The sequence below is a fragment of the Nanorana parkeri genome, unplaced genomic scaffold (genome assembly GCF_000935625.1).
Source record: "Nanorana parkeri isolate BGI_ZX_2015 unplaced genomic scaffold, ASM93562v1 scaffold129, whole genome shotgun sequence".
NCBI classification, from domain to species: Eukaryota; Metazoa; Chordata; class Amphibia; order Anura; family Dicroglossidae; genus Nanorana; species Nanorana parkeri.
The window spans coordinates 1,148,176-1,171,356 of NW_017306397.1; the positions used below are offsets into that span (position 1 = coordinate 1,148,176).

Genomic DNA, 23,181 nt, shown 5'->3' on the forward strand with positions numbered 1-23,181 from the left:
CTGGTGTGTAAAGTACAAGGTATTGCACAAGTAGCTGCATTAAGATTGCCTAAAATAGACAGCCCTACTCCTAAGAAGGATTTTTTAAAATGTATTTGTTTTAACTTTTTTGGGCATTAGTCTTCTTTTGGGTCAAATGAGTACATTTGCCATTGTACTCCTGTGAGCCAAAGTCAGCATCGAGTATCAAGCATCTACTCCTCACTATTTGCTGACGGTGTAGAGCCGTACTGCAGCCGGGAAAGATCCTGTCAATGTTGTCGGGATCCACCCGGCTGCCTGATTGACAGCTAACTCTGCCTCTCTAGAGCCAGCTTTGCCCACCCCCTCCCCTGTCTGTCGCTCCAATAAGTGTTGGAGTAACAGAGAGGGGAGGTGGGAATCCATGTGGGGAGTGATGACTGACCGTAACCGCTGTCTGCAGGGAGAAGACCGTGAGCTGAGAGACCAGCGGTTTGTGATCGCTCAGCTCTCGATCTATAGAGCTGGCATGTGCACATGCTGGCTCTAAGTATTAGGAAGAGTAGCAATACTTCTCCTTTAATTTTTACAGTACACAAAGCTGCAAATGCCATACCTGAAAAGAGTCAACAAATTCCAGAAAAATGTTACTGTCCCAGAAAAGGCTACACTTAACATGGGTTCTATAAAGCCAAACACCTGGCTTTCTAAGCTTAATTCAAGAATAACTAAATCAACGCACAACAATTTAATTTATTACAGCTTACAAGTCCTTTTCGGCAAGTATACAAAAAAACTGTTGATCTTGCCATAAATGGCAGTGTCCTTGTCACTTCCTGTGAGATCAACAGCATGAAAAAACAATCTTATCTTTGTTCTGTAAGCTAATAATGCCACCAGCTCCCATGTAATAAAGATAACAAAGGCAGACATGTTTAAAGTCCAGCTTGGGTGGCAACCATGGCTCCCTCCATAGATGCAGTCAATTTTGGGGGGGAAATGTATCAAAACTGGAGCAGAAAAAATCTGGAGCAGATTTGCACTGCAACCAATCAGCTTCTCTGTCTCATTTTCAAATCTTACCTAAGCAACTGAAGGGCAACTGCTCCAGATTTTGTCTGTGCCTGTTTTGATAAATTCCCCCCAAAGTGTTTTGTGATGTATGGGACTACCAGGTGAAAATAAAGGGGAAACTATCTGAAAAAGGAAAATAATATTAAAAACATTTTTTTGGAGGGAGGAAGTGAAGAAGTTGGATATACTTGGATATACTTTAACTGAATTACAAAGAACTGGTCATGCTTACCTTTTTAACTGTGCTCATCTGCATTGTATTTAAAAAAAGCTCTCTAGTTGTGTCAAAATATGAAACCCCTTTTTTACTTTGTGTTGATGCTTTATTGACTTTCTTAGTAGGCAAGCCTGTGTTTTTTTCAGTTGTGTGGCCATCCAGATGTTTTAATTTAATGCTTAGGATTTTGACACCATTACACTATAATTGTAGTATAATATGCTAGGTTAGACTATTTCTGTCGGTTACACCTTCATTCATCAAAATGTGCGCGTTGTATTTCTCCATAGTGACTAATACGTTTCCATCTGTTATTCACAGTAAAAGGAAGCTTATAACTATGTGTAATGGGAAATACAGACACTAAGGTAAACAATAATTGAGGCTTAATGCTGCTCTTGGACAGAGGAGTGGATGTCATATTTTAGTGATAGAGTAAGTAAAACTGTTGATTTGCTGCACTATTTGCAATGTAGATCTGTCAAATGATGCAATTATGGAATCCAGGCAATTATGCTTCATGATTCTCTGCAGTAGATTAGACATATCTACAATTGTACAGTAAGGCAATTCAGCATTCAAAGTGTCCACTGTTGCATGAATAGCTATAACCAACAAATGTTTTTAGATCTCTCCCGCTCAACCCCTCTCCAGTCGTTGTAAATTGAAAGTATTAAGGAAGAATGTTTATAAATACAAAACGGTTCGGGATGAGACAGTATTATGTTACATGATGTATAGGTTCATCATCCCAACAGCCGGCTCCCTCCAGACCGCTAGACCTTTCCTCACAGCCTCTTCTCCTCTGCCATTTGGTGGTCTAAGGACCGCTGACATCATCATTTGTTATTTAAGTCCATTGACCTGCATTAGAGGTGAAGCCACAGAGAGACATTCCATATCCAAAGCAGAGGGGGAGAGAGGTGAGTGCTGAACACCACAAGTCTGAGGATCAGTTGATTTAACATAGACAAATTGAGCAATTAACCCTTGCAGTGCCCCACTGCATGGTAAGTCTTTTTTTTTTTTTTCCCCTGAGCTCGTCTTTAAAATAAGTTGCTATCTGTATAATTGAAGCTGAACCCCAGGCAAAAACAAATGAAATACATATATAATGATTTTTCTCTGCTCTGAGTCTGTAATAATTACAGGTCTCTTTCCCACCCCCTGTCTGGCTAGACAGTGAAAGGAGAAGCAGAAGACTGATTAGCTCATCTCCCTCTGCTCTTTATTTCTATCAGCATTCTACTTGCACTAGAGCACAACTGACTGGCTCCTTGTGCTGCTTCTCCCTCCTCCAATGTGAGCTTTGCCGTACGGGGACTAAGAGGTTTATGCCAAGTCAAATTCAAATACTAGCACTGCCTGCATTAATAAAAGTACATTTAAGGGTGTATTAATGAACAGAAAACTGCATTGATTTGTATCTTTTATATCTGCTTGGAGTTCAGCTTTAAGATTCAGATTAGATGAATGCCACACAAGACAAGACCTACAAAATAGACTTTTTTTTTCCAGCGTATTTAGCATTTGCAGTCTGTCACAAACTTACAGTTCATTGAACACAGCAGAACAGATGGATGAACTGGCAGAATTTGGATTGGTTCAACATTCCATTTATGAATAAATGCAGATGCTATAGATTTTAGTATACAGATTGCATTTGCCTTGGTGTATTCAGAATGGTTTATTTTGTGTTCATCGCCACTAATCCATTGACTGCATTGGGGTCCAGAAACTCTTCTTAAAGGAGAACTATGGGGTCAGTGTTTTTCCCCATAGTTCTCCTTAGGGTAACGGGAGGACACAAACTAGCGTCCACCCGTTACCCTATGCTTAGTATACCGTGAGCTACAGCTCGGGGTATACTGAGACGCCGCACCTGGAGCGGATCCCGACGTAGATGACGGGATACGCCCAGCTGCGTGAGTGACAGCTGGCTCTGCCTATCTAGAGGCAGAGCCAGCTGTACCCGCCCCCTCCCCAGTCCATTCCGCCAGTCAGCGCTGGCAGATCGGAGCGGGGAGAGGGGAATCCAGCCCCTCCCCCTGTCACGGCAGAGAGCCGTGACAGGATCGGGAGGTGAGGGAACCCGGTATGTGTTCCCTCACCTCCCGATCTACTGAGCCGACCTGTGACAGTCTCATTGTCACAGGTCGGCTTAGAACTATGAGGTGAGTGGAAATCACTCACCTCATAGTTCTCCTTTTAATAATGTTGATTGCATCTTATTATGCTAGCAGTGGCATTTCAGAGAATAGTTTATTGTCTTTTTGATCTGTTTAACACATTTCATAATGTTTCAGATCTAAAGATCAGTTTGCAAGGTCAAAGAAGGTTTTTAACCATTTTCCTGGTTGTCTAATTGTGAGAATGTTTGTGTTGCCCTTAACTGTTTAGCACAATAGGGATGTAAGAGTATGAATTATGGTAAATAGATTCTTGAAAGCTATGCAAAGAGTGGAAAGAAGTGAAGTGAATCGGCATTTGAAATAAAAGTGAGCATACAGAACATCTGATTTTTCTCCTTACTTTCCTCAAGGTTAATCTAGTCACCTAAAGCTGAGCGTTAAACATATTCCGCTATGAATCTCTGAACTGTCATCGTTTTTGAGTGTACTGCAATTTAAACAGCTGTTCATGCTTCTAATTAACTTCAAATGTTTCTCAAACTCTTTATGATACAAAAGCAATTTGGTAGCAGTTGTGGAATATCAAAGCAACTGCAGGAAAATATATTTTTGCGGAAATTAATTTAGAATAAAAAAGCACCACTTTTATCTTTTTTTTTTTTCTTTAATAAATTGGTTCTGTGAAAATCAAGGTGCTGGTTGCAGATAAGATAACGTGAAAAAATACTGGTTTATAATTTGTTGTTTATGATACATAATGGCATTGTGGAAAAGAGCTCTGCATTTGGTTATATTAATATAAACTGTCAAAGATATGAAAATAGGTCAATTATTTAAGAATGCATTGAATTATTTTTCTTTAGTTCTTAAGTCAGATGGATAATGCCTTTCTCTATGGATATGGACAACTACAGCAGCTAGTGCATGGAGAGCTACATCCTGACATCTTTAAAGCCGTGGTTCTCAACTGGTGGGTCGTGACCCTGTGTTTAGTGGGTCACTGAGTGCCTAGGTGAGAGGCTCCTCAGTATCCCCCTACTGACGGGCACTGTCAGTTCTTGCACTGAGCCGCCATTCAAAATATGGTGCCGAGTGTCGGCTCTCAAACTGACACTCTGCAGGGGGTATGGCTGCACGGGAGCTCCATCCATACATGCATTGCTTACAGCTCCCACGCGTGACCTGTAAGAGGGGCCTGGACCAGAGGGACATCACATTCTGCCACCCGCCACCAGGGTGCGCTGTACAAACTATGCACATGGTAGGTCACATGGTATAAAACATAGAAACATACTATTCCGTCCTTAGAAATCAAAACTCCTCACATAAACATCATTACACTATTTCCTGCTCTCACAAATGGAGATATAAAGGACAGAAAAATCTGTCAAAAACCTTATCATATTACAGCATATTCAATTCATATACCCTTAGCACAGGTACCCAATCCATTACGTGTATATAGTTTATATGTCCCGGTGTTGAATAATCAGCTCTTGTCCCAATTTATTATGGCATATAATTCATGTATATGGAAAACTTCACAAATCTACCAACATAATCCTAGGCGGTCAGGGGGGTGCTACATACACTTTAAAGTAACCTTTTTCCTTTGTTTTGGTCTACAGTAATTGCTGCCAAATATGAACCATTCAACTTAATTTATCAGTCCATAAAGTGTCATTTGCAAATTCTAGAAAGGGTGAAGCCAGGCTATCTGTTACATCCCACATGCCAAAGAGTGTTGCCTTCCTGTGTCAGTTATGTGTCACTGTTCTCTATATTTGTCACCAGCCAGGAAGTGTGTTTTTAGAGTTGGAGATGATTTAGCTGTTACATAAAAGAGCAATTATAAAGATATGGCTAGCATTATTCTTGAAAAGCTAATTACTTGGCTGTCATGGTTCAATACTATGAGCCAGTGACCTAGATCAAGCTTGCAGATTTCTCAGTGACTTAAAATATTTAAGTCAATGGGTCAGTGCAGTTGTGTATTTTGGTTTTGTGCAGCCCCAAGCAGGACTAAACTCGGGCACCCCCATTAATCTAAATTTGCTCCATCCTTATTTGATCAATAATTTTAAAAATGTTTTGCTTTTCTTTAATCTCTATAAAATGAAAATAATATTAAAGAAAAAAATGAAAATATTGGCCCCCCCCCCCCCCCCGCAGCATTTTTATTGGGCAGTTGGACCAATGGTACTTTTCCATTGGTCCAAGTGCCTCTGCATCCTACCTCAGCACAGTCTGTTTCTATAACACCTTCCCCTCACCAAACCCTCTAACTAAAACCACACATTCTCCTGTACACCCCTCTTATCACTCCTGTCACACATTCATCTCTGCCGTCCAGACACAAACTAGAGTGCATTATGCTCTCCTACACCCCCAGACCCCCCCTGACCTTTTATATAACTTCTCTATCCCCTACAGCTACAACAGGATACCAAAACACCCCAAGCTCTCCCTCTTTTTCTAAGTTCCATTATTTCTCCCTCTCACCCAGTGGACATGTAACCTCCCCCCACCACCACTAGCCAGATCTACCCACTTGCTAGTCAGAGGTCTTCCCCGGTATCTGCTCCCTTCCTCTGTGTATTCCTGAGATCTTCTCCAACTGCTGATCCGTGAATCCGTGCTCCTCCATCAGCACTGCTGAGCTCCGACCGATGGATGTGGCTGCATCTGGATGACAGATTCTAGAGCACAGTGGCGACTCTAGGAACAATATGTAGGGGGGGCACATAAGATACAACAGTCAAATCTGGGGGGGCACTAATAATTTTCATTGCATGTCGCAACCGCTGGGCACCGATGAGCTGATTTAATTGCGGATGGCATCGGCACCCCGCGTTTGCGACATTTAGTCCAACGCCGCCCACAATCCCGCATACCGCAGAGCAGGACATGTGACCAGCACAAACATTCTCCCACTGATGATGATATATTGTAACCACTAGGTACATTCCTTCTGTTCACAGAGTTATGTGCAAGTGATAAGGGGATGCGGGAGATCAGGAATAACTATACACATGATGGGGGATGCAGGAGATATACATATACCAGGCATTTTTGCCGCCCTCCCAGGAAAGTGAAGCCCAAGGCAAATGCCTTGTGGTAGATATCCCCCTGGGTCAGTGTAATAGCCAGATAACTTGCATCTTTAGAAGATGGAAGTATTCCCCATGTTTGTCTTTAAGGGCCATGTCATATTGGCGATCTGGATGCTGGCAACAAATCGCCAGCATTAGGATCACTAACCGACCTCCTGCTAGTCTCTATGAAATCGTTCCCTTACTTGTGGGGCCAGCAAGATGTCGTTCTCCTTCTGCACTTTGGCTCTGCATGTTCGGCTGACTGAAGTGCGGCCCAAGGCAGCCGATGTACGGCTGAAATCAGCCGCACTGAGCCGTAGTGAATAGCCGAACGTTGTTCGACTCCACTGCGGCTCGGTTATTCACTCGCCTGCCTCCAGCAGCTTAGTAAATAACCTTGTAAATGTCTACACAATGTAGGCTTTTACAAGTAAATAACATGCATAGAATGTGTTATATAGACATATAATCTTACTGAAATATTTTTGTTGAAAAGAATGGTCTAGCAACCCCCTTCCTTTATTCTACGGCTTTTCAACTCCTTAATGTACTGAATGCATTTGTTATAGGTCCTAGTTACCAAAGATACGGTTGAGCATTTCTGATAAAGCAACAAGTAAGTGGGCACTAATGGCATAGAGCATGTTAATCCTTCTATCCCACTGTTATAATATGGAGACCACTTCAAACAACCTATAGGTAAATGATTGACGGGAAGGTTTTGTTGAATTACATTTACAATAATCTGTCATGAAATTAGAACCACAATTGCAGTTTTATCTGAAGCAGTAGTGCTAGGAACTTAGTAGCTAATAGGTAATGAACAGGTTGGGTTTAGAAGTTCTCATGTTAAACGGAATGCATAATGGGTTTGTACATATTTTCTTTATTATAGACAGGACAAAAAAATAACACATTTCATTTAGGTAATGTAGTGCTAAGCAAATGTTTTAAAGTCGAAGTAAACATGCAAATTATAGTAGAATAGATTCTGGATGTCTCTTTTGCCATAAAATCTCCCCTGCCTGCAAGCGTTTTTTACAAATTGTATACTGATAGCTGCGCACACGCAGTGCTGGGGTGAATGAATTCCCATGCACATGCATGGAAGTTGCATTATCCTAACCTGGCCAAAGACCCCTGAACTCAGAAAAAGACAAGGAGAAGATGAAAGTGCCAGCGGCTGAGTTCCGAGGAAGGTCATGGATGTTGCAGCGCTGGAGAAGGCCACTTTACAAGGTAAGTGTGCTATAATGTGCAGATTATGGCAAACCTGGTAAAGGCCAAAGACTTTACTTTTTCTTTTAACTCACATTCTTTACGGTGGTATTCAAAAGAAATAAATGGATATATTTACTGACGTATAGAAAGAAGAGATGACTCGCTGAAAGTCATAAATAGAGTAATGTAAATGTATGGAGAAAATAATAATCATACACCTATATGCAGTCAAACCAAACTATTTACACCCAACCTAAGCTATCCAACTAAATATTAATACCTACCCCCCTAATAAAAGAGATTACTTAATCTAAATCAGGGAGTTTAGCATTCCAATAGATGATGAATGATTCCGTTAATCTCAATGGTGTCAGTGGAGTCCTTGCTCTTGCTCAAAGCACAAATATGGGAACTGTTTTGCTTCCTCCACATGGTCAACTGTGTGTTTTTCTTTGTTACAAGTCATGTGATAGTCCTTACTTTCTGCTCAGACGTATGATTTTGTAATCTAATCTAGCTAAGCTTTAGTGGGGCATGGAAACTCCGTTAGCATAAAAATATCAATTTCACTGAAACAAAGTTTAACCCCTTAAATTGGATTTAGTGATTTACATATTTTGCAACAAAACCACTAAAAAAAAATAATGAAAATGTGGTTATAGCCATACAAGTAGATACTGTATGTAATCTTATCTCCAGCCAGCAGTTGGAGCTGTATTTTTAAATTCACTTGCAAAGAGTTGTATCAGTTGTAGCCATGCTGAGATACCGCTTGTTGGCAGAATTCAATGAATTATCTCAGCTGTATAAAATATAACTTGTAAAAATCAGCTAACACTGACCCAAAACCTTTTATAGTTGCCATTTAACCATAAAGTAGACCTGTATGTGTAGTTATGGTTATAGTTTTTATGGTTATTTAAACAAGTTATTAAATGTGTTTTTTTTCCATGGAAAACATAATTATTCTATGTAACAGCTCTACCTATGCCACTGCACAATATTCTATAGTGCCGTTAGTACTGCAAAAGACATATATTAATAATAATAATAATAATAATAATAGATTAGATTTTTACAGTACTAACATTCACTCTGTAGTGCCATTTGGAAACCCACTTCTAATGATTGCAATATCATTTGCATATGAATTATAATTTGATGAAGAAAGAGATTGGTTTTTTTTTTATGCTACCTTTAACTCATTCTGGGGCAGATGCCTTTGTAGCTGGTTGCTTTACTGTGACATAAAATTCAGCACCTCTCATGGGGTTTATACATTCACTTTAATTGAATGTAATGATCCAACCACTATGGTGATAGCAAAGGCACACAAAGGTGTGCTTCTTCCTCTCACCAGGTTACATTATTAGTGCTGAAATGGTAATTCAGAAAAGACTGTAATCATAGACTGAACTGGGAACACTTGTGGCGTATATTGCATATAGCCGAGAAGGAAGGCAACTGTCAGCATGGTAGCCATAACAACCATGACATGGCTAAACCTTTTATGTTCATACATGAATATTTCTAAATGTAAATTTGCAGAATCCAAAATTATGACATTGTAGAGCCTTGTTCCAAGCTAGATTGAGTGGGATTGTTTTGAATTATTTACCTCAGCAACACGCTGATGATTTATGGCTGGCTCATTATGATGCTATAAGCTTTACAATCAAACCAAATCTGGCATTTCTAAGTCACCATGTCTTGCTGAAACATGTTTACTCTGAGCATATGACAGGTGAATACATTCTAGGAGAGAGCAGTGTGGCTGCTTCCGTTTACAGATTACTGAAAATGTCTGAGGGAAATCTGGTCATAAATCACAAAATATGGGGCTCGTTTATCAAACCTAGAGCAGAGTAAACACAAATAGGTGAGACTGCTGCCTATAGTGACCAATAAGATTTCAACTTCCATTCTCTAAAAAATTAAACATGGATCTAATACCTATATAGATAAATTCCTGTGGGATGTATAAGATTATATGACCTCAAAATTGATGCCAACTGACAACTAACCCACCCCCAAATGCACCACATTTTCTAGATCGCAACTAGTTTTCTTCTATTTCTCCAGTTTTTTGACCTACACTGTCAGGACCGTCCCTGCCATATGTGTCACTTGAGACAGTAGAGCAGACATCCCAACCTGAAAAAATACATTTCAGGGAGGTCCCCCCCCCCCCCCCCAAAGTCTGGCCCTCCAGCTGTTGTGAAACTACAAGTCCCATGAGGCATTGCAAGACTGACAGTTACAGTCATGACTCCCAGAGGCAGAGGTTTGCTGGTATTTGTAGTTAAAGCACAGCTGGAGGGCCGGAGTTGCCCACCCCTTATCTAGTGAATGGGCCTAATTTCTGAGTACATCAAGCTGCATGTCATAATCCTACACAGTCACACAGTTTTAATTGAGTCCAAGGTCAATTTTGTTTATGAGTCCTCCAAATTCCCTAATTTTCCGCCCACTCAGTTTCATCAGATCTCATTATGACGCCATAAAAGAAGCAGATAACCTAGCAGATAACGTAATAAACGTGCTCGCATTTTCATAGGCCTGCAGCGAAACCCCCATATGAATTCACAAACTGCTTAATATAATTTCCCTCTCAACGTATTATGCAGACGCTAACATTCTTCAGAACGCCTAAGCTCAAATAAAACACTAATAATAATGACACTAATTATATCCAGTGCGTATATGTCAGGAGAGGTTGCACAGAAGGTTCCTGCTGGAATCGGCAGGAATTAAGTCCGTTCTCAAGATGCCACTTCACTGTGTCGGGATTGTGCTGGAGAGTTCCTGATATCTCCACAGTACATCGTGTTAACTAGGGGTAGAAATGAAATGTTCTTTTAAGTCTGTCAGGTCTGCACTGCACAGCTTCATCTTCTGGTGATTTTTTTTTTGTTTTCAGTTCTTTAATGTAGATATATTGTGATGTACATAATATTCAAAGAAAACAGAGAATTAAAACAGATCTAAACTCAAAGTTTTGGCCCATTTTAAGCAATTAGTCATTAGGGAGGGGAGGATGGTTGATGTACCATAAACTTACCTGTCATCTGTAAAAGGCCTTGTATGTGCCCTGTGTGGGCCTCTGATTCTAAGCCATGTTACCTGAACATTGCAAAACCTTATTTCAGGGAGTTACCCTTTTCATTTTTTTATTTTTTTTATTTTGACAGTGGCCGCCATAAAAAAATAAAAAAAAACAGACAGCATGGGATTGAATAGCTAGGCTGCTGTTAGCTATTTCAATTTGCAATAGCCAATAGCAGTAGCCAACAGCAGGCTGGCTATTGCACCCGCCTACTGCTGCTGTCAATCAACAGAGGAGGACCTGAAGGAGAACTTCAGGTCCACGTCTGCTGATTGACAGCACCAGTGGGTGGGTACAATAGCCAGCCTGCTATTGGCTATTGCAAATTGAAATAGCCAATAACATCCTAGCTATTCATTCCCATGCTGTCTCTTGTTTTTTTTTGTTTGTTTTTATTTTACTCTGACAGTCGGCGGCCCCCGCTTTAAAAAAAATAACAAACATATGGGTGGATGTATGGGTGGGCTGCTGATGTTGCTGGGGGGGGAGGCTGCGGCTGATAGTACTGGGGGGCTTGGATGCGGTGAGAAGGGCAACTGTGTTAGAGCCATGCTGTCAGCGGCTCTCTGTCCAGTCCTGTCCAGCTCACTGACATCGCTGGTTGCCAGAAGCTCGGCGTCCCACTCAGCTACCTGGCTATCGATGACGTCGGTGAGCTGAGTGGGAAGCTGGACAGAGCGTCTCCGAGCTCTTAGCAACCTGGGGTGCTGTGGCTGCCTCTCTGCCACCCCAAATTAGATGCCGCCTGAGGCATACGCTGCAAGCTGCCATTATTGAAGGGCTGGCCCTGTACACTGTATATGGCTGGCATCCATAAATAAAGTGCTCAAAAGTGTTTCAACACCCAAAGGTTGAATATAAAAAGGGATTAGGAAAGAGGACACAATAGGAGGATACATTTTTAGAAAGAAGTAAAGAAAAGCATTTGAGGAATAGAAATGGGAAAACTGGTTCAGAAAGCTATTCCTCTCAATCAGCAGAATACACTACATGGCTCCCATTATTGGTTTCACACACGTGGTGCAGAGTACAGGCAATTATTTATATGTGGAAAATCAACAATACACCTATAATGAAAAATGTTTTAACAAAGATAAAATAAAGATTTTGAAGTTCTCTGGATGTGATTTTCGATAACATGTTGGTTATGTTGGACCGGTATTTGATGGATCTGATTTTGGTAGTTTTTTAAAATCCTCTTTCTGAAAATGTTATACATAATTTTAGGATGTACAGGTTATTTCACCCATAGCTGTTGTTACATGCTTACAGTGGTTTCTCCATTCTAGGAAGTTTGATAGATTGTTGCTGAGATCAGGATCACGGCTTATCATGAGCTCAGTTTGAAACGTCTGTAAGTCAGCCACACACGATTCATTTAGGGATGACTGTACTGTGTCAGTAAGTGAATAGCACTGCATTAGACTGCATCATAAAATGCTGTTCCTGGCCGTTTCTATTCAAAGTGCAGCTTGACAATGACGCAATGGTGAATTTTGCTTAGCGTAGTGAATGTGGTAAAAATCCACTGTTCAAAAAATTCCCAATCACGTGTAAGGTTTTTTTGCTTGCACATGATTGGATGATGAAAGTAAACAGAGCTTCACCTCACTCACTGAGCTAAAGGGAAAATTGCAAAGTGCATTTTCTGATGCAGGCAAGAACGGTTGGAGGCACAGGAGTCAGCGACTCCAAAATAACTAAAACCAAACCAAAAAGGAAAACCAGACAACTAACATTTGCAGAATGAAAGGGTAGCAAGGGCAGCCTCCATATCATGAAATGTTTCCATTAGGATATACAAAGTTGACTAATGATTTAAGCAAAGTTGCAGTGTTTGCTGGATTAGCAGTTTACTTTGTTTCATTTTTAGCCTGTACACACATTAATATTTATATAAAACATAATGGGAATGGTGTATGGGCTCTCCTGGCTTTAACTTGCATGCTGTCTTTTGAGCATCTATAAGTGTTTATTTTATTTTGATGCTGTGATCACTCTATGAATTGGTTCGGGCATGCTCACTGAGCTCAGGAGAAACTATGATGCCATCAGACTATTCCCCTCCAGGACACATTTAATGGAATCCTTCACTACGTCAACACTTATACTAGATGCTAATGTATTTATTTAACCAAGGTGTAAAGTAAATCATGCAGAGGAGGAGCGTCTTGACATTCGAATTTTTTTTCTTCAAAGCTTAGTATTAATATTTGAAGTATATAGATTTGTATCCCATTTCGACTTTGGGCAAAATGCCGAAAGTACCATTTTGTGGCACGAAATGCAATGCATTCCTAACTTTCAGGAGGCTGAGTGGGGCGGGAAGGAGAGCGCCATCAGTGTTATCACAGAGAGCCAAGTGGGGCGGTGTGGGAGGAGAGCTTGGATAAGCAGATCAGGGTAGAGAGCGGTGCGGGGAGGAGACAATCGTCAGCTGCCACAAGAGGCTGAGCCGGCGGTGCAGGGGAGGAGTCAGCTGTCAGCCGCTTCACAGGAGGCTGAGCTCTCCTCCCCACACCGCCCACTCGGCCTCCTGTTAAAAGTAGAGTACAAACACTGATCAGCTAATCATTGAGTGTTTGTAAGTAATTGAAAAAATAGTATGTTTACTATGTCCCCAATTATGAATGAGCATGAATGTTCTACATCACTTCCTATTTATTTATGATTGTGGACATAGTAACTGATACTATCTCCATAGTTTATGAATGGACTGGAGCACTCAGTGTAGAAGCTTCCTGTTCATTCATAAAAGTGGCTGCAAAAAAAGAGATTGAGAACTTTGTATTCAATCTCTTTTTCTATTTCAAAAGGGAAATATCAGGGGTCTCCTTAGACCCCTGATATTTTCCTAGAGCCCCTGACAGTAAAGTAAAATAAATACAAATAAAATACTAAAAAAAAAAAATGTTTTAAAAAGGTTAGAAAATATATAAATGAATTTTGGTTTCGGCCTGAAAATTCCATTTTGGTGCACCTCTAGTTAGAACCCTTTCAGATGTTTATTAATGTGTGAATCCCCATTAAGGAGTTCCCCCGTTTATTCTGGTGACATTTGCAAATTGATAAATCTTAAAAATTTGAGTTGTAACCAGAAAGAGAATGGCATGGAAATGTTCTGGTGACAACGGTCTAAGAAGTGATTTCCCTTATGTCTGGAGGATTTTCACTCCTTTCCTGCTGGCTGTGGAAAGGGACAGAAAGTGAACCTAATTCTCCCTAATTGAACTCAAATGGCAAATACAACATGACAGGGGTTTTAACCATACCATACCCTGCAAAAAGTGTCTTTCAATAAACTTTAATCCCAAACTCCAGTCAGACTTTCTTATTCCCCCAGGCTTTATTTTTCTTTTAGTTTTTGGACAGAGGGGTGACATTTAAAAGGAAGACCTTTGCATGGGCTGCACTGATGGCTCAAAACCATGGAAATATTATTTTGAGCAATAAAGCCCTCTGTTCATTTTCTTCCTTGTAATTGTGTAATATTTGGCAAGTGTGTACCATATCCATGTTTTATAATATTGGCTTTATTTCTAAACCCCCTACAGAAATCTTTGCCAAGGAATGAACCTCATCTAAATACTGATTTGCTTATTAAAGAAAGCTATAGACTGTAAAATTAATTTTCTAATTATACAGCATTTCTTTCATTTGTTGTCTGTCCAGTCTGTTCCTTGCTGGCACCTTTACTTTTAAGCTGACAACTGCTGGAACCGCCGAAAAAGTGACGGCATGGTGCCTTCTTAATTCAGTTTAACTGGCAATGTTACTTGTCACTGCCATTTTATATGTACTGTATATGTCAGTGTAATTATGTAGGCTGACCATATGTCCTGTTTTAAACGGGACAGTGCCATTATTTATTCAGTTTTCTCCCATCCCGTTGTTTCGTTAAATAGAATTGTCCTGTTGTCTCGGGATTTCCCAATACCAGCACTTTACATTTTTAAACCGCAGTGGCTGCTGAGTTCTGGAACTTGTGGGGACCTCGGCAGCCTGCTGGGGACCTGGCAGTAGCTGTCCCTGGCAGTGCCTGCCCAATTCTATATCTACTACTCCTTCCCGGCACAGCCATAGACAGCCCCACACAGCACAGTACAGCCCCGAAGGTGGCACCCACCTGAGCAACTCTCCAGAGCCCTGCAGAGATCCACATGCCGGCTGGGTGAGATTGCAGCCTGGGGACGTGGCTCGTTGCCTCCGAATCCATAACAGCATAAATCATTTTGTCCAAAACTTTATGCTGTACACTTTTGTTATCTGACTTTTTAATGAATACGGAATATTAAAACCGTCCCGTTTTTGCCATCTCAATGTCCCATTTTTGGCTCTAGGCAATATGGTCAGCCTTCATTATAATGTACTAGGTTAAACCTTGCTTCTGACAGCAGACCTACTTGTAGTGCCAATGGAGTACCCAGAAATTCTTATGCATATACTAACGTTTTGAAGTTTGGTGGTTGCATAGGCTTAGACACACAAAGGGGGGTTACTCCAACAACCTTAGCATGGAAAATTGGCAGTAGGTCATTAAGGCATTGAGCACTGCTTTGTGGAATGGAGCGTACCTATTCTCTCCATATCTTGGATGTGGGAGTATTATAGGGGGTACAGTGGCATTGTTAGGATTATTGCAGTATGATCTGAACCTATGGGGCCAATTAGTAGTAGTAAAAAATGCCTTCCCTAAGCATAACTATAAATTAATGAAACTCTTACTAATGTTGTATACTCTGCTTTCCCTTGGCATTCTCATTTTAATGATCCGTTCCAAAACAATAGATCATACTGAGTAGGTGAATTGCTTCCCAAGCATTCTGATTCAAGCTTACTTAGACGTCCCATCTTACAGGAGAGTAAGCATGTCCAATAGGTATTTAGCATTTTCAGAAGAGAAGTAATGGAAGGTTTCATGTTTGTCTTATAACAGGTTTTTGTTAAAGCCCAGCTGAAGCTTACTTTAAGTCTTCTAATGGGGACACTTGTTCCAATTGACAACTTCTATAAGAGAGATGTTACCGCTCATTGGAGAGATTTTTTATATACATTATAACAATCTATAGCTTATACAAGTTATCATCAAAATAAATGACTGTTAGTCTCTGCTATGAAATGTTAAGCATGAAGCTAATCACCAGCATCAAACTTTGGTTTTAGTGATGTGTTGTAAATTCCTTTCATATGTAGTCACCAGAATTGGCTCGATTTTGTGCAAAAACAGGCAGTCCTGCTTGACAGTGTCACACTGAGGCATGCAAAGACCATTAGAGAGTTTGACAGAATATATTTTATGTAACTCACATATTTCATACATACAAAGTGATGTAAACTGTGTTTATGTAATCAAATGATTGTATAATGTGACTGGACAAATTGTTTTGCTATGTTTTTGCTCTGTCGAATATGATAAAAATGCTCACTTAGAAGATGCATAGTACACATTTTAAGGCTGAAGTGACGTTGGAGTCTGTAAAAATTCACTTAGGCAGACAGGCAATGTTGTGCTAGATTATGCAGTCAAACACCAGATAATTTTCTTGGCAATCTCTGCCTAAGTGGGGCATAGAAACATAAAAATCTTGACGTCTGTGCAATTATGCTAAAACTTTTCAATACTTGCTTGGATATTTTGGTGTATATTTACCTAGCCATAAGGCAGGAAGCCTGCTGTCTCAGGTGATTCCCTTTTAAGAGCTGCATGAAATGGGTCCTCAGAATTGTAACGAGGCAGGGCATATTGACATCTAAGTACTGTTTAAAGCTGGCCATACACCTTAAGGTGCCCACACACCTTGCAATTTATCTGCAGATTTTCTGTGGTCAGATGGAAAAGGTGCAACAGATTCCTCCCATCTACAGTTAACTGTGTGGATGGAGTAATCTCCACCTGGGCCAATCTGTTGCACTTTTTCCATCTGACCACAGAAAATCTGCAGATAATTGTAAGGTGTATGGGCACCTTTAAAGAATACTGAATGCTCAAGTGGTGGTGAGTTTTTGCTATGACTTTAGCAGTGTCTAAACTCTGGCTGTGAAGGACTTTGGTTATGCAGTCATCTAAAGGCGTATATGTGTTTAAAGAATGAACAAATTGTGTTGCCCATAGCATGAAGTCAGATTCTTTCTTTTCTTTTCTTTCTTTCTTGCTTTCTTTTTTTGTTTCTTTGTTTCTTTCTCACTGGTAGCATGACCGGTTAATTGATTATATGAAGGTTTATATGAAAAGTAATGCTTCCATGTCTATTGGATGGGAATATTTTAATAATTTAAACTGAGAAATCGTTCTTAGAATATGTCATTCTATTGTCCTTTTTCTACATATTCACCATATAAATATGTATACGTGTTTGCCACTAATAATCACATTTTGTGAAACTGTTACAGTAGAAGTCCACATACTGTTTTGCAAATGTCTTCACTGTATATGATTCACATTCTCTTGCATGCTGTCTGTTCTTTCACAAATGTCTTTCTTAACGATCCACCAATATTCCTTAATTAAAAAATTTAAGAACTGAGACAACTAGCAATATCAGTCAAGAAACCTTGCAAGTGCAAGATCAGGTCAACTTTTGTTAAGAGCTCATAAACACATGCATATTCAGCAGCAATTGTACAAGCATAAGGGCTCATGCACACGGGTGTATTTGGGACCAAATACAGGTGTATTTTCATAGTATAAAATGCTCTTGTATTTGAGGCGCCTGGGAGATGCAGCTGCTGCGTTTTTCCGTCCATAAGAATGTATGGACAGAAAATGCTGTACCCGAATGGACGCCTATAAGCGTCGGTAACTGCCATCAGGAAACCCGCTCTTGTGTCTGCCCCTTTTTTATTTTTTTTTCTTGTCTGAGCATATAGTTTCATGTTTTTCAAGCATGTTTAATGGCTCAGTCCAGTAAATGTCAGTAACCTTGATCTAATGCTCATTGTGCAATTACTACTTTTTTTCAGTGGAGCCTGCACCTGCGATCAGTATGTCATGGGGGTAATGCACAGCCTCTTGCAATCCCCCACCTTCACCCTAGCAGAAGGTCTCTACAGGTGAATGGGCCTTCTATTATGGGGCTGGAGGAAGTACTGTAGTGCTGGACTAATCTAGCTAATTCAGCAATGCTAAATCATGTTCCAATCATGTTTCAAACACCTCCTGGAATGTCAGCCCTTTTTTACACCTTTTGTCTCAAGAGCAAAAAGACATACCTTGTCACTAACAGAGTAAATAGAACAGGACCTAGTACAGCGCATTGTGGTACACAAATAGTGTCTGATCTCTGTTCCAAATGAACCCAATTTACAACCACACTTTGATAGCTACCCTTTAGCCAACTGCAGGAACAGTGAAACCACCGAAAGGGTTATGTCTCAGCTTGTAGAACTTTTTTAATGCAATCATTATGTGAAATATCAAATGATTTGCTGTAAAGATGTCCAAAGCACCACCCTGGGCCAAAACATTTGTGATCTACCATAGTTGTTATGTGTGTGATAAGAAGGGGTAAAAAAACATCTACTTCATTAAATTTTTTAAAATGCATTGTTTCTGATACAAAGTGCTATAGCTAGCTACAAGTCATTCACTTAGGGTTTACATCTACTTCTGTGTCTAGGTGATCTCCAAATGACATGATGCTGCTATAGTGCTGGAAGCGATACAGATTGTTGTTGTTGTCTTGTATTATCCTAAAACTATGATAATTTAATGACGTGGCCTGTAGCTGCATCTGTATAAATAATTGTGCCCTCTGCAAACTGGTCCCTGTGAGCTTCATTTTGCAGGTTTTCTGTGAGGTGTGTATACACAGATTTGATAATTGTTTCACATTGTTCTGTATCAAGGGATCACTTTTACTGTTAAAAAGTAAAGTTCCAGAAAAAATAGCTGTGTGAAACTGATGTTTTTTATGTTCTTCTAATTGGTTGGATTTGTGGTTGTTGATATAAAAGAAATGACCCTTATGGTGCTTAGTCATGTAGAAAACGGTGGCTGACTCACTGATCTGTACAAGGCCCTGCACTCAATTCCCTTTATGTCAAAATGTCAGCAAATCGGCTTATTTTATACAATGTAGCAAAAGCTAATCCATCAAAGAAGCAACTGTAAAGTTGCCAATGATACAGAACTCAAATGCAGGTGATGAGTCAGACAAGGAAAAAGTTGCTTACTTTAATGTGAATGTGAGTCAGTTATATAAACTGAATTTTATGTAATTCTATTTATTTTTTATTACAGGGGCGTCATGTTAAAACAGGGCAGCTGGCAGCCATCAAGGTCATGGATGTCACAGGGGTAATGTATAATTCTTTAAGAGTGCTAGGATGTTTTTCAATAAGTGTGTTACATGTCTTTACAAAGAACTATGATTGGCTATAGATAACAAAAAGCACCTGCAGATTGTATTTTTGAGCTATATCTCACAAACAGAAAATGGTAAACAACCTGGTTAAAGGAGAACTATGGGGCAACATTTTTTTTCCATAGTTCTCATCAGGGTCACAGAAGGACATATACCGTGTCCCCCCCGTGACCCATAACTCAGCATATAACAGGCTTTTGCTCGCTATATGCTGAGAGCGCTGCAGCTGGGACGGATCCTGATGATACTGTTGATCAACCCCGCTTGGCTGATTGACCGCTGGCTCTGCCTATCTAGCTAGGCAGAGCCAGCTATGCCCGCCCCCTACCCCTCCCGTTTCTCCAATCGGCACTGGAGGAGAGGGGGGAATCCCTGCGGGGAGTAGTGACTGACAGTCACTGCTCTCTGCAGGGAGATGATTGGGAAGTGAGCGTATCGGTGGTATGTTTTCACTCATTTCCCGATCAATAGAGCTGACGTGTGACAGTTTCAATGTATCACATCGGCTCTAACTATGGGGATGAGTGTAATTCACTCACCCCATAGTTCTCCTATAATGTATTACCAGTTGGCTGTTCTATCATGTTTCAGAATGATTGAGAATATGTTGATTTCGATCATGTATGTATTATGTACAGTATCACATTCATCCTACATCTTTCCTAAGGAACCATAGCGTTCACGAAACATGTTGAATCTCCCTTACAGCTCACCATTCCATTGATATCTAGAGTAATGAGTTGTAGTTTTTATTTTATAAGGATGGGCACCATGGGATGGAATATTGTTTTTTATATGTAAATGTAATAATGTTCTACAAGCCATTTTAAATTTTTTTTTTTTATAATTAAAAAATATATCAATTATAGAAACATGTTTTGATGCAATTTTATAGTACCTATAAAGCATTACTCTGGTTTATATTTAAATAGAATCATTGGAAGGGACTGCTCAGGGCTCTCCCTGCCATGATCTTTGATAAATGTAGAGCCTGATTTCATGTGGCCTTGGTGTAAGGTCATTTGTGCATTTTGCTGTCACATTCCAAACGCTAAACTATAGCCTTGCAGTCTCTGGCAAGGTGCTCCTATAGATGCGCAACATCAAATGTCATGGTTCCTTACATCAAATGTCATGGTTTGTCGTAAATGGGACAGTAGGAGTTTGGGTCCTTTTTGCCTCTTTTGGTGGTTGCCTCTCTTGGCTCAGTCGTAAACACCATGTGACTGTTCCCAGGAGTGTTTGAGGTGAACCAAGGCATTAGAAAACTGGCAGGCTGACAATATTCAGCTCTCCTTAGAAAATAGTTGAGATTTCTTTGCCTCTTTACATATGTGAATGAGGGGTTGTTTTAAAGTGCCTATACTGCTTGTTCAGAAAATGTAAATACCTGTAGCATGCATAGGCTGAGCACAGATTCAATTTAAAGGCAACCTCTAAAAGTAGAAGGGACAAAACAATCAAAAATATAATTGCTCTTATAGGCAACTCACAAAAACGCCAAAAACACAGAGGCAAGTATACCCTTGTGATTGGGGAAATTTGCTCTGATTTATTAATCTCCAGTAGCACTTAAGCCAATGTAAAATGGTCTCCTTGGTAATATCACATGTAATGATGCTTGAGGGGTCACTTTAGCATACCTTGCATGCTGTGTCAACTTGATGATTCAGGCCCACTGAGGTTTTACATGATACAGTTTTTATAATTGTCCAACTTTGTGTTCCGTTTGATTAACCATTTGATTTGATACCAGCATTAGGCAAACTTAGCAGTAACTAAACTTAGACAAAGCTATTATGGCAGTTAGGTGTGTGCGTGCGCACGCGCTGAACACAACAAATAGTGAAAATGTGAGTAGTTCATTGTTTTACAACTAGCAAGGAAGGTGCACTCAAAGCAAACAAGTATTAAGAAAAAATAGGGAGGCCATCATTCCTGATCATCTTTTGAAAATGTTACTTGCCTGGATGAAATACTGATCTTATTGCTTCAATACTTTCTAGCCACTGACTTTAAACAAGTATGCAGCAAGTTAGGTCAGTACCTCAGAAAATGTTGATGCCAATGAATCAGCATGATTGAAACTGAATGAGACTGGAACATCTACTACAGGAACAACAATTATTGTGATAGTGTGAATAACAATGCAAAGGAAAACTGCTATTAGGGCAAAACCCACTATTAAATATGCATACTATTAAGCTGGGTTTCCATTTTATTTAAATGTACATTTTTTAATTAAGCTCTAGATGGACCTAAACTGAAAATTTAAAAAAAGTGTTTCTATTAGCTGTATACATGTGAAATCAACATGCTGCAGGGTGCTGTTGCAGAGTTGCAGTAACATGCTTTTATTGGCTAGCTGCATCCCCAAGTTATATGGAAATCTGATTTTACAGACCGGGTGCTGTATGTAATTGAATTTAGTACAACCCAAGTTCTTTTCAATAGACGTCTATCTAAATACATGGAGCACAGTTTCTTTGTCACATCTGATACTTGATTCTAGGATGAAGAGGAGGAGATCAAGCAGGAGATTAATATGCTCAAGAAATATTCCCATCACAGAAACATTGCCACCTACTATGGAGCCTTCATCAAAAAGAATCCCCCAGGAATGGATGACCAGCTGTGGGTAAGCTGATTTGTACTAGGAATTTCTTAATTCAATAAGGGATTTGTGTTACAGATATACAGTAGGTGTACAGTCACTTACTGAACACAGGTGACTGGGCCCTGGGCCTCACTATTGTTTTACATCCAATGACCATGGGATTGTTGTAGGGTATATGGTGTGTCAAAGAACTCCATCAGATGGAGCAAGTATCAAAACTGACCTCATGTACCACAGTTTCAGAAAGGCATCAGCCAATTCTCTGTAAAGCTCATTTAATGCTTACAGTCAACACACTTCCACTGAGATCTGTTTGCTTGAAGGAGGGGGGATGTAAGAGAGCAGTCAGTCACCTCTGTGGTGGAAAGTTAAAAGGACAGCATGCCGGGATTCAGCGCTACACTTGAGGGGTTAAATTGGAGATGTGTTGAGTTTCCTTGTACGGTTTGAGCAGCTTCAGAAGCGTATGGACCGGGGTGTCTGACCGAAGAGTGAATTAAACAGAGGAGGAAGGGAGAAGCGCTGAAAGCCGAGTAGGGAACAGGGCGATTTTATGCAGAAACTTGTAAGGGGGGGCTGGAAAACTAGGAGCTAACCTCCTTTCTCTGTGTGCTGGAAAACTAGGAGCTAACCTCCTTTCTCTGTGTGTTACATACACATAGAGTAAGATTTGTTGTAGAACATATTGGTAGATCGCACATTCCACTGGAGTCACAAAGTCTGATGCATCATGTTGAACACAAGAACAGTGAACAGCGCTCTCGAAAGGAAGTTAGATGTGGTGAGTGGGGTGTGCGGTATGCTGCTCTAAGAGACAGAAGGAGAATGCCTGTAGAAATTGCAATGGAAGCGCAAGAGCGCAAAAACCATATTATGTAACCATATGTTTTTTTGCGCTCTCGTGCTTCCATTGCAATTGATACATCATTTTAGAATGCATGTCCGCATCACCTGTTACCTGAAAGAATACCGGCTTCCAACCAGAGCTTACGGGGACCGGGACCCACCTCCTCCTCCGAAGCCGCCCGACCAAATCTGCAGGGACCGGGGGACCTGCCCCCTCTGCCCAAGCCGCTGACCAAAGCTCCGGGGACGGGGGAACTGCCCCCTTCGCCTCCTTTTCCCAACCCGCCAACCAAAGATGCGGGGTGTGGGGACCCATCTCCTCTGCCTCCTCCTCCTTGCTGCCGGGTTTGATCAGATGCATATAAAGCATTTACTTCAATTTGCACATTTGGTAAGAAGAGTGTACATGTGCGAGTTTGGGGAGAAGGGGCATGTTAAAAAAATATTTGGTATCCTCCTCCTTGTCCTGATGAAGCAGCAGAGGCTGCCAGATTCTGTGCAGCCCAGCTCGCCTCACTGTTTTGGGGGTGCCATTTTTGCCACCTCCCT

The 23,181-nt window shown here is 40.5% G+C and overlaps 1 protein-coding gene across 4 annotated transcripts in view; it reads left to right on the forward strand.

Annotated features, from left to right (window-relative positions):
* The window catches only part of TNIK (TRAF2 and NCK interacting kinase), a 239,650-nt gene that overhangs the window by 87,261 nt on the left and 129,208 nt on the right, over nt 1-23,181 (forward strand). For all 4 annotated transcript variants that reach the window (XM_018553778.1, XM_018553779.1, XM_018553780.1 and 1 more), the window contains exons 3-4: nt 19,046-19,102; nt 21,682-21,807. In XM_018553778.1, the coding sequence (XP_018409280.1) occupies nt 19,046-19,102; nt 21,682-21,807 (183 nt within the window). The remainder of the gene's footprint in view (nt 1-19,045; nt 19,103-21,681; nt 21,808-23,181) is intronic.